The sequence below is a fragment of the Phoca vitulina genome, unplaced genomic scaffold (genome assembly GCF_004348235.1).
Source record: "Phoca vitulina isolate PV1807 unplaced genomic scaffold, GSC_HSeal_1.0 scaffold2, whole genome shotgun sequence".
In the NCBI taxonomy this organism is placed as follows: Eukaryota; Metazoa; Chordata; class Mammalia; order Carnivora; family Phocidae; genus Phoca; species Phoca vitulina.
Window position 1 is genome coordinate 39,496,846 of NW_022589705.1, and position 15,552 is coordinate 39,512,397.

Genomic DNA, 15,552 nt, shown 5'->3' on the forward strand with positions numbered 1-15,552 from the left:
AAATAATCAAAAATCACAAAATGTAGTAACTGCCCTGCCTAACTCAAGAGCTGGTATGAATGGATCAAATGGGATTATATATATGAATGCATTTTATAAAAAATAAAATATTATAGGGACGCCTGGGTGGCTCAGTGGGTTAAGCGTCTGCCTTCGGCTCAGGTCCTGATCCTGGGGTCCTGGGATCTAGTCCTGCATCTGACTCCCTGCTCCACAGGGAACCTGTTTCTCCCTCTGCCTCTGTCTCTCATGAATAAATAAAATCTTAAAAAAAAAGAATAAAATATTATATAATTATAAACTCCAATTATATGTAACTATATGTGTAATGTTGGATACTTTATTAATGTGCCAAGAATGTTCTAAATTCTTTATTTGAATTAACTCATTTAATTTTCACAATTCTATCAAATAGATATCATTATTTACTCCATTTACCTTCAAGGAGACTGAAGCATGGATGGAACTAATAAAGTCAGAATTTGTACACAGGCAGCCTGACTCCAGATCTGGTGCTCCTAACCTTTACATATTATTACTGATTTTGAGATCTGTACCTTACAAACAATGAATATTCAGGTAAGTTGTTTAACCTTTATAAAGCTACCATTTATTCATTCATCTTGAAAGTAGAAATACCAAACCTTTTTCACAAAGTATAAAAATTAAATGCAATAGGGGTGCCTGGGTGGCTCAGTCGGCTGAGTGTCTGCCTTTGGCTCAGGTCATGATCCCAGGGTCCTGGGATCGCCGTGTTGGGCTCCCTGCTCAGCAGGGAGTCTGCTTATCCCTCTCCCACTCCCCCGCTTGTGTTCCCTCTCTCGCTGTGTCTCTCTCTGTCAAATAAATAAATAAAATATTAAAAAAAAAAAAAGAACTCATTTCCTCTCTCTTTTCCCTCCCTGACCTAGATTCATTTTTTTCTACTCTTCTATTATAATGCCTACAAAATTAAACAATTATGTAATCCTAGTTAGCAGTCAATTTAAGAGTTCATTTAAAAATGTATTATGTCTAGATCTCCAAACCCTCTTTGCCATGAAAGCCATCTTATTCATACATTATGATTGAGTTTACATTAGATCTATGAAGGCAGTTTAAATTCTGCAATAAAATATGACCTTCCTATTTTTAATTGGAAAATAAATACCAAGTTCCAGTGGAAATTTAGTACACTCAGAAGATATCTCCCTTAAACTTCTAAAAGAACACTTATACTGTTATCTCTGTTGTAAATAATAATATAATGAGCATTCTAGTGCCTAAAGCTTTTTTGTGGGTCTATTATTTCCTTAAAGTAGATCCTTAGAAATCAATTACTGGAACAAAGGAAAACCACCATTTGTTAAGGATCTCATATATATTGCCAAATTTCTTTCAGAATTGTACCATTTTTTTTTAAAGTTTATTTAAGTAATCTCTACACCCAATGTGGGGCTCAAACCAACAACCCTGAGATTAAGAGACACATGATCTACTGACTGAGCCAGCCAGGTGCCCCTATATCAATTCTTTTTTTTCCAATTTTTTATTCCATCAGCAGTATACGAGAAAAACCAATTTTACTGTGTCTTTACCATTACTAACTTCTGAAATGTATTATATTATTATTACTAATTTATTTTTTAATTTATTTTTATTTTTTATTATTATGTTCAAAGATTCATTAGTTGCATATAACACCCAGTGCTCATCACCACATGTGCTCTCCTTAATGCCCGGTTACCCCATCATCCTACCCTCTCCTTTCTGTAACCTTCAGTTTAGTCCCCGGAGTCCAGAGTCTCTCATGGTTTGTCTCCCTCTCTGATTTCTCCCCAATTTTCCCTCCCTTCCCCTGTGGTCCTAATTTAATGTATTGACACTTGAATTTGTATTTTTGAAAATTACTATCAAAATTGAACAGAATTTAACATATCCATTTGTTTTCTATATTTTCTTTTGATATGTTCATGTCTTTTTATACAGTTTTTACTAAATCTTAATGTTTTCCATCTGTTTATGAAAATTTTATAAATCAATGAAAATGATTTATAGTTGCTACCAATTTTGATCTCTCAAAGATTTCTGCTTTTGTATACACAATCTTTTTCCTTTCTAATTTCTTCCATTGCTTTTCTGCTATGAAACTCCTCTTTCACTGTGAGATATTTGATATGCATTACTATTTTATTCTAATTTTTTTAGCTGTTTTGTTCACTTTGATCTTTTGTTGAGCAGAACTTTGAGCAGTACCTTTGGTTATCTACCATGTCTGGAATGAGGTAGTACTGTACCAGAAGTACAGATTTAGACTCATTCATAAGCAGTTGGTAATGGTCTAGCTGGATAGGGACTTGGAAGAAATAGAACTGGAAGATAATAAAAAGAAAAGCTTGGGGAAAGTATGCAGATGAACCTCTTTGAATGGGCATAAACTTCGAAAATATTTATGTCTCATGTGAAGGCCCACTAAAGGGCAACTACTATAGAGGGGACTCTTAATAATCAGGTAGACAAAATGCTACACTCTGCAGATGTCAACTAGCCTCTTTTCCCAGCCACCCCAGTGCTTCTTTAGTAGACCTATGAACAAAGCAGCCATGGTGGCAAGGATATGCATGGGCTCAACATCATGAACTTCCTCTTACCAAGGCTAACCTGGTCAACCACACTGTGAGTACCTAACCTGATCAACATTAAATGCCCCATATAGCACCACTTCCCAGGGGGACAGTGGACCAATCCTTGCCTGGCAAACCTGCAGCCTCTGCCATTTAGTAGGTTCAACTTGACTTTCTCCAAGGAGATCTATACCCCAGACTTGGAGATGAGCCCTGAAAAGAGCCTGCTTCCGAATAGGACCTCTTGGGCCTCCCCTCAGTTCTAGAGTACCTTACAGAGTTTTCTTATATCCTACAGTGACTTTGTTATCATAGTTTAATAATTCTTTATGTTAAATCTCCCTTGTTTAAATCATTATATGGTTCTGTCTTCAAATTAGATCCAGACTGCTATAGTCTCTGCCTTCATGGAATTTACAGTGCAGCAGAGAAAAAGACAATGTAATACCAATATTATTAATAAAATGCAAAGTGAAATGGGAGCACGTAGTAGAGAGAATCAACCTAGACTTATAGGATTACAGAAAGCTTTCTGTAAGATGTAACATTTAAGCTTAGACTTGAGGAATAAATAAGAGTTGACTGTATGAAGAGGGGAAGAAAGTGTTCCTAAGCATAGGAAATACCATGTACAAAGGCCTGAGGGTAAAAGTTTGGAAGTCAAAAATTTTTTAAATATATATCATATGAACAGTAACCTAAAGAAAAGGAATTGTTGTATTAATAGCAGACAAAATATACGTTAAAGCAAAAAGTATATTTAGAGATGAAGAGTCATTTCCTATTACAACATAACAATGCTAAATTTTTGGCTCTTACTAAAATAGCTTCAAAATATGCAAAACAAAAAATTAACAGAACTACTAGAGAAATAGACAAGTCCACAATCATAATGGGAGTTTTTAATATACCTCTACAAAGAAGTCTTTAGTGATACAGACTTAAACAACACAATTAAAGAAAGGACCTAATGGGCATCTGGTTGGCTCAGTGGGTAGAGCATGTGACTCTTAATCTCAGAGTCAAGAGTTTAAGCCCCACAATCAGTGTAGTTTATTAAAAAAGAAAGAAAGAAAGGAAAAGACTTAATAAACATATATAAAACACAACTGTAAAGATAAAAAGAAAAAAACAAGTGCAGCAGAACATTTACTAAAAATGTATAAAATAAAGAACTTCTGTTCATCAAAGAACATCATAAAAAAAGGAGGAAGACAAGCCATAAACCTAGAGAAGATATACACAATATATGTATTCATCAAAAGAATATATACTCTGAATATATATTCAGAATATATAAAGAATTTCTACAAATCTAGAAAAATAAATCTAAAGAAAAATAGGTAAAACACATGAACAGTCATTTCACAAAAAAATGAAAGCTATATGGTCAAAAAGCACACAAAAGGTAATCAACTTCATTAATAACCAGGAAAATACAAATTCAGACTACAATTAGTATCTTACAACTGCTAGACTGGTAAATGTTAAGAAGTCTGACAATACCAACTGTTGGAGAGGATGCAGATCAACAAGAACTCTCACATGTTGCTAGTAATAGTGTACACTGGTAGAAGCATTTAGAAAACAATTTGTTATTATCTTGTAAATGTATACATTCACATGTCCTGTATCCAAGAAATTCTACTGCATGTACCTTAGAGAACACTTACACATGAAGAACTATTTCACTCATTTTCCCCTCAAGAAAAACTAGATTTAGATAAAAACTAAAATTTAAGTATAGAAAAAAAACCCCTGCACAATAATACTATCAGGATCAATTGCTAGATTTAAGTAAATATTATGTATAAAAGGGAGAGTTTTCTCTTTCTTTTACTTTTTTGTCAGAATAGTTAAAATAACACAAACCTGCAATTATTAACAAATAGTATCAGAAACTACGTAGCATTAACTTAACCTCAAATTATGGATATGGGTAAACTGAAGTATTTTTCTTTCAGTCATCTGTATCAGTTACAAATAACGTCAAATGAACTTAACCACCCTAATTTATAATTTACAAACCTTAATAGTTTCAAAGTCATCTAGGTAAACATTCCACTCATTTTCATTTTACCTGAATATCCCATTTGTGGTGTCCAACTTTTATAACCTGATCTCTGGGGATTTCCAGTAGGCAATGGAGTTTTCAGTATTTGAGGATAATTACTATCTTGTGCAGAAGCCGAGCTTGTACCAAAAGTAAAATTTGATGCAAATGGGTTTTCTGCATTAGATCTTTTCTTTCCAAAGTATGAACCTAAATTCAAAAAACTAAATATCAGTTCTTAAAGATTCAGAATTATGCAATGATATTTTAATCACTATAATTTATATCATGTTCACTTTCTATAAAACTTTATCTGATGACTTTTAAAAATACAGCAAATTATGACAACTTTAATGGCATTACTGATAAATAATCTTATACTAAAATATAAGGAAAAGTACTTGCTAATATGCTTCTATAAGTGGAGACTACTCTTGGTAAAAATCATAAACTACCTTCTAATCTTCAAATACATATGTTTTCTATATATAACAATTACAAAACCTCTTTTCCTCGTTTGATTTAACTTCATTGAAACTCCTTCCTTCCACGCAAATAGTATAAAAAGAGTTTTAGACTCACTTGGATTCATTTCCCTGTTCAGGCACTTTCCTATTGATATATTACCTACTAAACAGAATTGCCATAAAATTAGAAAGAATATACATGAACAGCCTACCTTAGGGTCCTGGCACATAAAACCTCTTAAAAATATATTGGGGCTCTGTGATTCAACAGTCTTACACAATTCACAGTGCTCACCATAGCACACACCCTCCCCAGTGTCTATCATCCACAGACCTGTACCTCTGAAACAAATAATACATTACATGTTAAAAAAAAAAAAAAAGAAGAAGATGATAGCAGGAGGGGAAAAATGAAGGGGGGGAAATCAGAGGGGGAGACAAACCATGAGAGACTATGGACTCTGAGAAACAAACTGAGGGTTCTAGAGGGGAGGGGGGTGGGGGGATGGGTTAGCCTGGTGATGGGTATTAAAGAGGGCACATTCTGCATGGAGCACTGGGTGTTATACGAAAACAATGAATCATGGAACACTACATCAAAAACTAATGATGTAATGTATGGTGATTAACATAACATACTAAAAATATATATATATTGGGGCTCTTTTCTCCTATTCCCCTTCACTTCCATGACAACTCTGATTCCCCTTAAACCAGTAGTTTACTTTGCCAGATTCTTCTTCCTCTGTCTGCCTCTTAACTTTTGGCTTCCCAGGGTTCCACACTTTTTTACCTTCTCTCACAAATTAGCATTATCCATCTTTTCTGGGCATCTCATCTATTATATTGGTCTCTATTAATATCTATTTCTAGTTATCTATAACCCTCAACCTTCACGTAGAGCCCTAACTGCTCTTAAAATGTAAAGCACAGTTTGGCAGACATTTTTAATAAAGGGCCAGATGGTAAATATTTTAGGCTTTGTGGGCAATACTGTCTGTAGTAATTACTCAACTCAGACACTATATTGGGAAAGCAGCCACAGACAATAGTAAATGAATGAGCACGGCTATGTTTCAATAAAACTTTACTTCCAGAGGGGGCAGGAAAAGATGGCGGAGGAGTAGGGGACCCTATTCCAACCGGTACCCTGAATTGAGCTGGATATCTACCACTCTGAACACCCACGAAATCAGCCTGAGATGTAAGAAGATAGATCTGGATCTCTACAAACAGAATATCATAGGCAGTTGGTTTCAAGGTATGAAGCGGGGAGCCCTGATTCCACAGGCAGATATCGGAAAATAAATGGAAGGGGGAAGGAGCCAACGGGATCCTGCACTGCAGGTTCGCGAAAGCCTCCCGTGCTGGGGACGGGGCACAGACTCGCAGACCAGCTGTGGTGGGAAAAGGACATTAGGGCAGCCCCCTGGACTGAAACCCAGAGCGGCAGGACACGCATGTGAACTAGGGGCACTGGCGGTTTTAGAAGCACAAAGGGCAGAGACTGTCCCAACCTGGAGGCAAGGACTGGGAGTGCTGATGAGGGCCACAAAACCCAGGACACTGCAGTTTTTAGCACCACAGACAGAAATGGAGATAGTGTGGCCTGGAGAGGTCACTGAAGAACAGACTGTGAACTCTCTGTTCTGAGGCAGAGGGTTGGAAATGGTCTCTTCTGCTCTACTTTTGGAAGAGACGTGGAAAGCTGCCAGGGAAAGCCGCCAGAGAACAAAAGCCCCCAAAAAACCGGTTTTCACTGAGCCCATTCCCCCCCCCCACAGGGGGCAAGGCAACTCTGCCCAAACAGGGTTGCCTGAGTAACAGTGTGGCAGGCCCCTCCTCCAGAAGACAGGCTGGGAAAACAAGAGGCCAGCAACCCTATGGTCCCTAGAAAACAGGTGCATCTTGCTTGATTGTGGTCAATAATTTGGACTCTATACATTCCCACAACCACCCATCAACAGAATGACTAGGAGGAGGAACCCCCAAAATAGGAAAGACTCAGAGACTGTGACTTCTGCCACAGATTTACAAATGGATACAGATATAACAAGGATGTTGGAAACGGACTTCAAAGAAACAGTTATGAAGATGGTAGCTAGAATGGAGAAATCGATTAATAGCTACATATAGTCTCTAAGGGCAGAAATGAAAGCTGAGCTGGCAGAATTTAAAAATGCTATCAATGAGGTCCAATCTAATCTAGATAATCTAACAGCTAGGGTAAACGAGGCAGAAGAACTAATTAGTGATCTAGAAGACAAATTGATAGAAAAGAAAGAAAAAGAGGAGGCCTGGGAGAAACAACTTAAAATCCAAGATAACAGAATTAGAAATAAGTGACACTGTGAAACTTTCCGATGTCAGAATTATTGGGATCCCTGAGGGGGTGGGGAAAAAGAGATAGGACTAGAAGATATATTTGAGCAAATCATAGCTGAGAACTTCCCTAATCTGGGGAATGAAACAAACATTTGTGTCCTAGAGGCAGAGAGGACTCCCTCCCAAGATCAAGGAAAACAGACCAACACCCCGTAATGTAATAGTAAAACTTGCATATCTGAGAATCAAGGAAACTATCTTAAGAGCAGTTAGGAGGAAGAGATTCCTTACGTACAGAGGGAGGAACATCAGAATAACGTCAGACCTATCCACAGAGACCTGCCAAGCCAGAAAGGCCTGGCAAGACATATTCAGGGTACTAAATGAGAAGAACATGCAGCCAAGAATACTTTATCCAAGAAGGCTGTCATTTAGAATGGATGGAGAGATGCAGAGCTTCCAAGGCTGGCAGAAACTGAAAGAATATGTGACCACAAGCTGGCCCTGCAAGAAATATTAAGGGGGGTTCTCTAAAAGGAGAAAGACCCCAACAGTGATGTAGAACAGAAATTTACTGAGACAATCTATAGAAACAAGGACTTCACAGGCAACATGATGACAATAAATTCATTATCTTTCAATAATCACTCTCAACATGAACAGCCTAAGTGGTCCCATAAAACGGCACAGGGTTGCAGATTGGATAAAAAGACAGGACCCATCCATATGCTGTCTACAAGAGACTCATTTTGAACCTAAAGATACATCCAGACTGAAAGTGAAGGGATGGAGATCCATCTTCCATGCCAGCGGACCTCAAAAGAAAGCTGGGGTAGCAATTCTTATATCAGACAAATTAGATTTTAAGCTAAAGACTATAGTTGGAGACAGAGAAGACACTATATCATTCTTAAAGGGTCTATCCAACAAGAAGATCTAACAATTGTAAATATCTATGCCCCCAACATGGGAGCAGTCATCTACATAAGCCAACTGTCAACCAAAATAAAGAGTCATATTGATAATAATATGTTAATTATAGAAGACCTCAATACTCCACTCTCAGCAATAGACAGATCATCTAAGCAGAAAATCAACAAAGAAACAAGAGCTTTGAATGACACACTGGACCAGATGGACCTCATAGAAGACAGTCTGTAATAGGAATCTGGAGCATAGATATATACAGAACATTCCACCCTAAAACAACAGAATACTCATTCTTCTCAAGTGCATATAGACCACATATTGGATCACAAATCAGGTCTCAACCAATACTAAAAGACTGAGATCATTTCCTGCATATTCTCAGACCAAAATGCTTTAAAACTGGACCTCAATCACAAGAAAAAATTTGGAAGAAATTCAAATGCTTGGAGGCTAAAGACCACTCTGCCCAAGAATGTGTGAGTCAACCAGGAAATCAAAGAAGCACTTAAACAATTCATGGAAACCAATGAGAACAAAAACATATCCGTCCAAAACTATGGGATACTGCAAAGGCAGTCCTAAGGGGGAAATACATAGCCATTCAAGCCTCACTCAAAAAAATAGAAAAATCCCAAATTCACCAACTAACTCTACACCTTAAAGAACTGGAGAAAAAGCAACAAACAATGCCTAAGCCATGCATTAGAAGAGATATAATTAAGATTACAGCAGAGATCAATGAATTAGAAACCAGAAACACAGTAGATCAGATCAACAAAACTAGAAGCTGGTTCTTTGAAAGAATTAATAAGATCGATAAACCACTGGCCAGACTTATCCAAAAGAAAAGAGAAAGGACCCAAATTAATAAAATTATGAATGAAAGGGGAGAGATCACAACTAACACCAAGGAAATAGAAACAATTATTAGAAATTATTATCAACAACCATATGCCAATAAATTAAGCAACCTGGAAGAAATGGATGCCTTCCTGGAAACCTATAAACTCCCAAGACTGAAACAAGAAGAAATTGACCACCTGAATAGGCCAATAACCAGTAAAGAGACTGAAGCAGTGATCAAAAACCTCCCAAAACACAAGAGTCCAGGGCCTGATGGATTCCCTGGGGAATTCTACCAAACACTCAAAGAAGAAATAATATCTATTCTCCTGAAGCTGTTTCAAAAAATAGAAACAGAAGGAAAGCTTCCAGACTCATTCTATGAGACAAGCATTACCTTGATCCCCAAACCAGGCAAAGACCTCATCAAAAAGGAGAATTTCAGACTGATATCCCTGATGAATATGGATTCCAAAAAGCTCAACAAAATCCCAGCTAATAGGATCCAACAGTACATTAAAAGGATCACCCACCACAACCAAGTGGGATTGATCCCTGGGATCCAAGGGTGGTTCAACATTCACAAATCAATCAATGTGACAGAACACATTAATAAGAGGAGAGAGAAGAACCATATGGTCCTCTCAATTGATGCAGAAAAGGCATTTGACAAAATACAGCATCCTTTTCTGATTAAAACTCTTCAGAGTACAGGGATAGAGGGAACATTCCTCAAGTTCATAAAATCCATCTATGAAAAACACAGTGAATATCATCCTCAATGGGGAAAAGCTGAGAGCCTTTCCCTTAAGATCAGGAACACGAAAAGGATGCCCACTCTCGCCACTATTGTTCAACTACAAGTCCTAGCAACAGCAATCAGACAACAAAAAGAAATAAAATGTATTCAAATTGGCAAAGAAGAAGTCAAACTCTCTTCGCAGATGACGTGATACTTTATATGGAAAATCCAAAAGACTCCACCTCCAAATTACTAGAACTCATACAGCAATTCAGTAATGTGGCAAGATACAAAATCAATGCACAGAAATCAGTTGCTTTCTTATACAATAACAATGCAACTGGAGAAAGAGAAATTAGAGAATCTATTCCATTTATAATAGCACCAAAAACCATAAGACACCTTGGAATAAACCTAACCAAAGAGGTAAAGGATCTATACTCTAGGAACTACAGAACACTCATGAAAGAAATTGAAGAAGACACAAAAAGATGGAAAAATATTCCATGCTCATGGATCAGAAGAATAAACATTGTTAAAATGTCTATGCTGCCCAGAGCAATCTATACCTTCAACGCCATGCCAATCAAAATTCCAATGACATTTTTCAAAGTGCTAGAACAAACAATCCTAAAATTTGTATGGAATCAGAAAAGACCCCAAATCGCCAAGGAAATGTTGAAAAAGAAAAACAAAGCTGGGGGCATCACGCTGCCTGATTTCAAGCTATGTTACAAAGCCGTGATCACCAAGACAGCATGGTATTGGCACAAAAACGGACATATAGACCAATGGAACAGAACAGAGAGCCCAGATATGGACCCTCAACTCTATAGTCAAATAATCTTCGACAAGGAGGAAAAAATATGCAATGGAAAAAAGACAGTCTCTTCAATAAATGGTGCTGGGAAAATTGGACAATTATATACAGAAGACTGAAACTCGACCATTCTCTAACACCGTACACAAAGATAAACTCAAAATGGATGAAAGACCTCAATGTGAGACAGGAATCCATCAAAATCCTAAAGAACATAGGCAGTAACCTCTTTGACATCGGACACTGCAACTTCTTTCAAGATACATCCCCAAAGGCAAGTGAAACAAAAGCAAAAATGAACTTTTGGGACTTCATCAAGATAAAAAGCTTCTGCACAGCAAAGGAAACAATCAACAAAACTAAGAGGCAACCCAGAGAATGGGAGAAGATATTTGCAAATGACACTATAGACAAAGGGCTGATATCCAAGATACAAAGAACTTCTCAAACTCAACACCCCAAAAACAAATAATCAAGTCAAAAAATGGGCAGAAGACATGAACAGACCCTTTTCAAAAGAAGACATAGAAATGGCTAACAGACACATACAAAAATGTTCATCATCATTAGCCATCAGGGAAATTCAAATCAAAACCACATTGAGATACCACCTTACACCAGTTAGAACGGCAAAAATTGACAAGGCAAGAAACAACGAATATTGGAGAGGTTGTGGAAAAAGGGGAACCCTCCTACACTGTTGGTGGGAATGCAAGTTGGTACAGCCACTTTGGAAAACAGTGTGGAGGTTCCTCAAAAAATTAAAAATAGAGCTACCCTACGATTGAGCAATTGCACTACTGGGTTATTTACCCCAAAGACACAGATGTAGTGAAAAGAAGGGCCATACACACCCCAATGTTCATAGCAGCAATGTCTGCAATAGCCAAACTGTGGAAAGAGCTGAGATGCCCTTCAACAGATGAATGGATAAAGAAGATGTGGTCCATATATACAATGGAATATTACTCAGCCATCAGAAAGGATGAATACCCAACTTTTACATCAACACGGATGGGACTGGAGGAGATTATGCTAAGTGAAATAAGTCGAGCAGAGAAAGTCAATTATCATATGGTTTCACTTATTTGTGGAACATAAGGAATAGCTGGGTTAGCCCAGTGATGGGTATTAAGGAGGGCATGTATTGCATGGAGCTCTGGATGTTATACGCAAACAATGAATCATGGAACACTACATCAAAAACTGTACGGTGACTAACATAAAAATATTAAGTCAAATTAAAAAAAAAAAAAAAAAAAAGGACTTTACTTCCAGACACTGAAATCTGAATTTCACATAATTTTCACATGTCACAAAATACTCTTCTTCTTTTACTTTTCAACGCTTTAAAAATGCAAGAACCATTCTTAGGTCTATACCTGCTTTGTTCAATATAGTAGCTACTGACTGCATTTGACAATTTAAATAAAAATTAACTAAAATTAAAAATTCTGTTCGCCATACTAGCCACATTTTAAATGCTCAAAAGCCACATTTGGCTATTGGCTACCATATTAGACAGCAGAGATATGAAATATTTCTATCATCACAGAAAGTTCTATCAGTGTGGCTCTATGTCCCTAAATCTACCTTTTAGATGTAAACTTTTAGATATCTTTCCAGAACTTTTAAATGTTCAAAAATATACTCATTATCTTTCCCTCAAAACTTATTTATAACCAGTTTTGGCCAACTATAACATCTTGTACCTTGTCACTTGAGTCATAAACTCAGGAATCATTCTTAATTCCCCTTTCATCAATCCTAACACCCAATCAGTTAAGTCTAGTAAAAATAAAATTTTTAATACCACTAAAATTTCTGTCCGTCTTTACTCCTATTAGCTCATTTTAAGCCCATATCTTCTTCAGGCCTTCTGCAAGTCTCTTAATTGTTATCCTTGCTTCTAGTATTATGCCTCTCTAATCCATTCTTCACAACATCACCAGTGATCTTTCTGACAAAGAAATTTCACCATTTATCTCCTTTCTCACAATTCCTCAGTGTCTCCCTATACCCACCATAGGACAAAATCAAACTTCTTTACACAGGTACCAGTAGGAATTGGATGACACATTCAAACTAGGATACTTTGAGAAGTTTGATAAAGAAAATATTTGCAAAAGTGTGAATGCAGCATAAGGATATCATCGTACAGAAGTGTATAGAACCCATGTGCTGCACTACATAGACTTAAAGGAACTAAGGAAGGGAGTGGTTACCAGGAATAGAGACAGAGAGGCCTGTTTCTTGTCCTCAGGTTACTTTTAGACTCTAAGCTCCTTCTGGAAACTTACTCACTTGTCTTAGTTGCCGTCCAATTTCCTTGACATCTATTTTGCTGTATCTTCTTTATCTTCTCCCCTCTGGCCTCAAATATACTGGTAACTTTCAAATCTGAATCTCTCCTAAGTTTCTCTTCTTAATCCAAGATCCATATATTCAATTGCCTCAGTGTGACCATATGGATATCCTAGAGGTTCTTCACATTTAACATGTCCATACAGAACACAGTTTCCTTCTAAAAGTTGCTTCTCCTACAAAACCCACTTTATCATGAAATAGTACTACCATTTATCCAGTCACAAAAGCCAGAGTTTGATGCAATAATTCACACATAAAATAATGAGAGCCTATAATGGCACAAAGACAGAGCGGAAAAGAACTATTTAAAAGATAAACATAGGACTTACTAACTGTTTGGATGTTGTAAGGAAACTATTGAAGTCTTACGGGTTTAAGATTTAGACAATCCAATGATTGAGTTAAGTAAAAGACACAGCTCAAGGAACTGTAGAGAGATGAATTCAATTAATAATACAGTGAGTCTGAGGTGTCCATTGGTCTCCCACCAGAAACTTCAGAAGACAGTCTGTAATAGGAATCTGGAGCATAGGGGAGACCTGAGCAGTGATAATCATAACCAAGAAGCGGCCTAGAAAAAAAAACCCCAAAACTCTAAGAACAAACCATAATTTGGGAACTGATAACGGTGAGCAAAGCAGTTCTCTGAAAGACAGGAGAAAGACGGGAGAGCAGAATTAGGGAAACCAAATTAAGACTTCAAGAGAAGACTGGTCAAGAACATTAAACACAGGGGAACTGAAAAGTGACCACTGGATTTGGCATTTGTTACCTTACCATTATGCTGCAATGGTGTGTGAAAAAAGTGATAGTTTTTCCATCAAGGGAGAGTTGTCCAAATATAAAAGGGTTGAACTCAAATTGAAAGACATACATTTTTAAATACTTAAACATATTATTCAACTGAATTAAATGAAATGCTAAATTTAATCTATTTTCATCCCATCTTAGTTCAGGAGCCAAGAGGAGCCACTCCTAATACCAAACTGCTGCACAAATTCTGCCATTTGCCATACGCTTTTGGGAGCGCAGAAAAGGGGCATTATACCGGATGTTACTGCAGCCTTCCTCAGAACTGAGCCATTATCATCGCGGCCTCGTACAATTTGAAGAGTCCAGTCTTTGACTCACTCAGACCCATCAAATTCCTAGAGCACCCCATTCTCACCCTCTCAGCCACATCACAACTCAAACTTCTCTGAGGTAACCACCCGCCACGACTCCCCGAAACCGCCGGGAGCTGCGGACCTCTAGCTGACCGCTGAATCCACCCAACCACTCCTTGCCTTGGGCTGGCCGGGTGCGTGGCGGGTGGCGAGGGAGACTCGTGCTGCTGCTCCGGTCGCCGGCGGCTCCAGATGTGCCAGAAGGAGTGGACGCAGAGGCCTGCGCTGAAGGGCGGCTCTGAGGAGTCTCCTGGAGTCCGAAACTGTAGCGAGGACCCTGAGACCGAGCCTCTCCCAGTGAGGGGGAAGCCGCAGGGACAGAAGGCGAGACTAAGACCTCAGGCCTCAGCATCCTCACAAATCTTCCCAGGCAGAAACCTGAGATGGCTGAGCGCGCCTTCACCGACCCAAAGTACAGAAGCGTCGCGGAAAAAGGCCCGAGGAGCACGGCGCGCAGACGCGCAGAGCCCCAGTGCGCAGGCGTAGCGAGCCCCAGCTTCCCCCATCCACACCTGGAGCCCTACTTCCAGCGGTACCCAGTCCCTTCACCCGCCACCGGATTTGGCTTTGAGCTTAATCTGAGGTACAGCTCTCTTCAATCTGCAGGGATCAGCTGAACGGAATTCTTCAGAGCCTATCAATGACCATCCAATTTGGTAGCCCCACTATTCTCACAGCACTGTATTTTACTAAAGGTGTTTGGTGCTTTTGAACCACACCCCCACATACACTGAGCTTTTTAAATTTACAAACTGTCCACCACTAGACACCGAACGCCTATGATGGTGTAAACAAATGTGTTCAGCCCACCTACCTGTTCTTATGGAGAAAGAGAGAAAGGAGCCATTGACCCCCTACAGCTTAAATATCCACAAGGCGGTTGTAATTATCACAATATTCACCCAATAAGCACATGACTGCATGCACAGTACCCTAAGAACCAGGTCAAGATGGATGAGATCGGGGCACGTGGGTGGCTCAGTCGTTAAGCATCTGCCCTCAGCTCAGGTCACAATCCCAGGGTCCTGGGATCTAGCCCCGCATCGGGCTCCCTCCTCTGCAGGAAGCCTGCTTCTCCCTCTCCCACTCCCCCTGCTTGTGTTCCCTCTCTCGCTGTGTCTGTCAAATAAATAAAATCTTAAAAAAAAAAAAAGAATGGATGAGATCACTCTTGGACAGTTCCCAATTTATTGTACTGTAGGTACAAATTAGTTTTTTTAAAGATTTTTTTGACAG

General features: G+C 38.5%; 1 protein-coding gene across 1 annotated transcript in view; it reads right to left on the bottom strand.

The window, feature by feature from the left end:
* The window catches only part of MSH4 (mutS homolog 4), an 89,058-nt gene extending 73,723 nt beyond the window's left edge, over positions 1 to 15,335 (bottom strand). The window contains exons 1-2 of the mRNA XM_032425839.1: positions 14,437 to 15,335; positions 4,684 to 4,866 (exon numbers count right to left, since the gene is read on the bottom strand). Of these exons, the coding sequence (XP_032281730.1) occupies positions 4,684 to 4,866; positions 14,437 to 14,668 (415 nt within the window). The 5' untranslated portion in view covers positions 14,669 to 15,335. The remainder of the gene's footprint in view (positions 1 to 4,683; positions 4,867 to 14,436) is intronic.
* Positions 15,336 to 15,552: the final 217 nt, after the last annotated feature.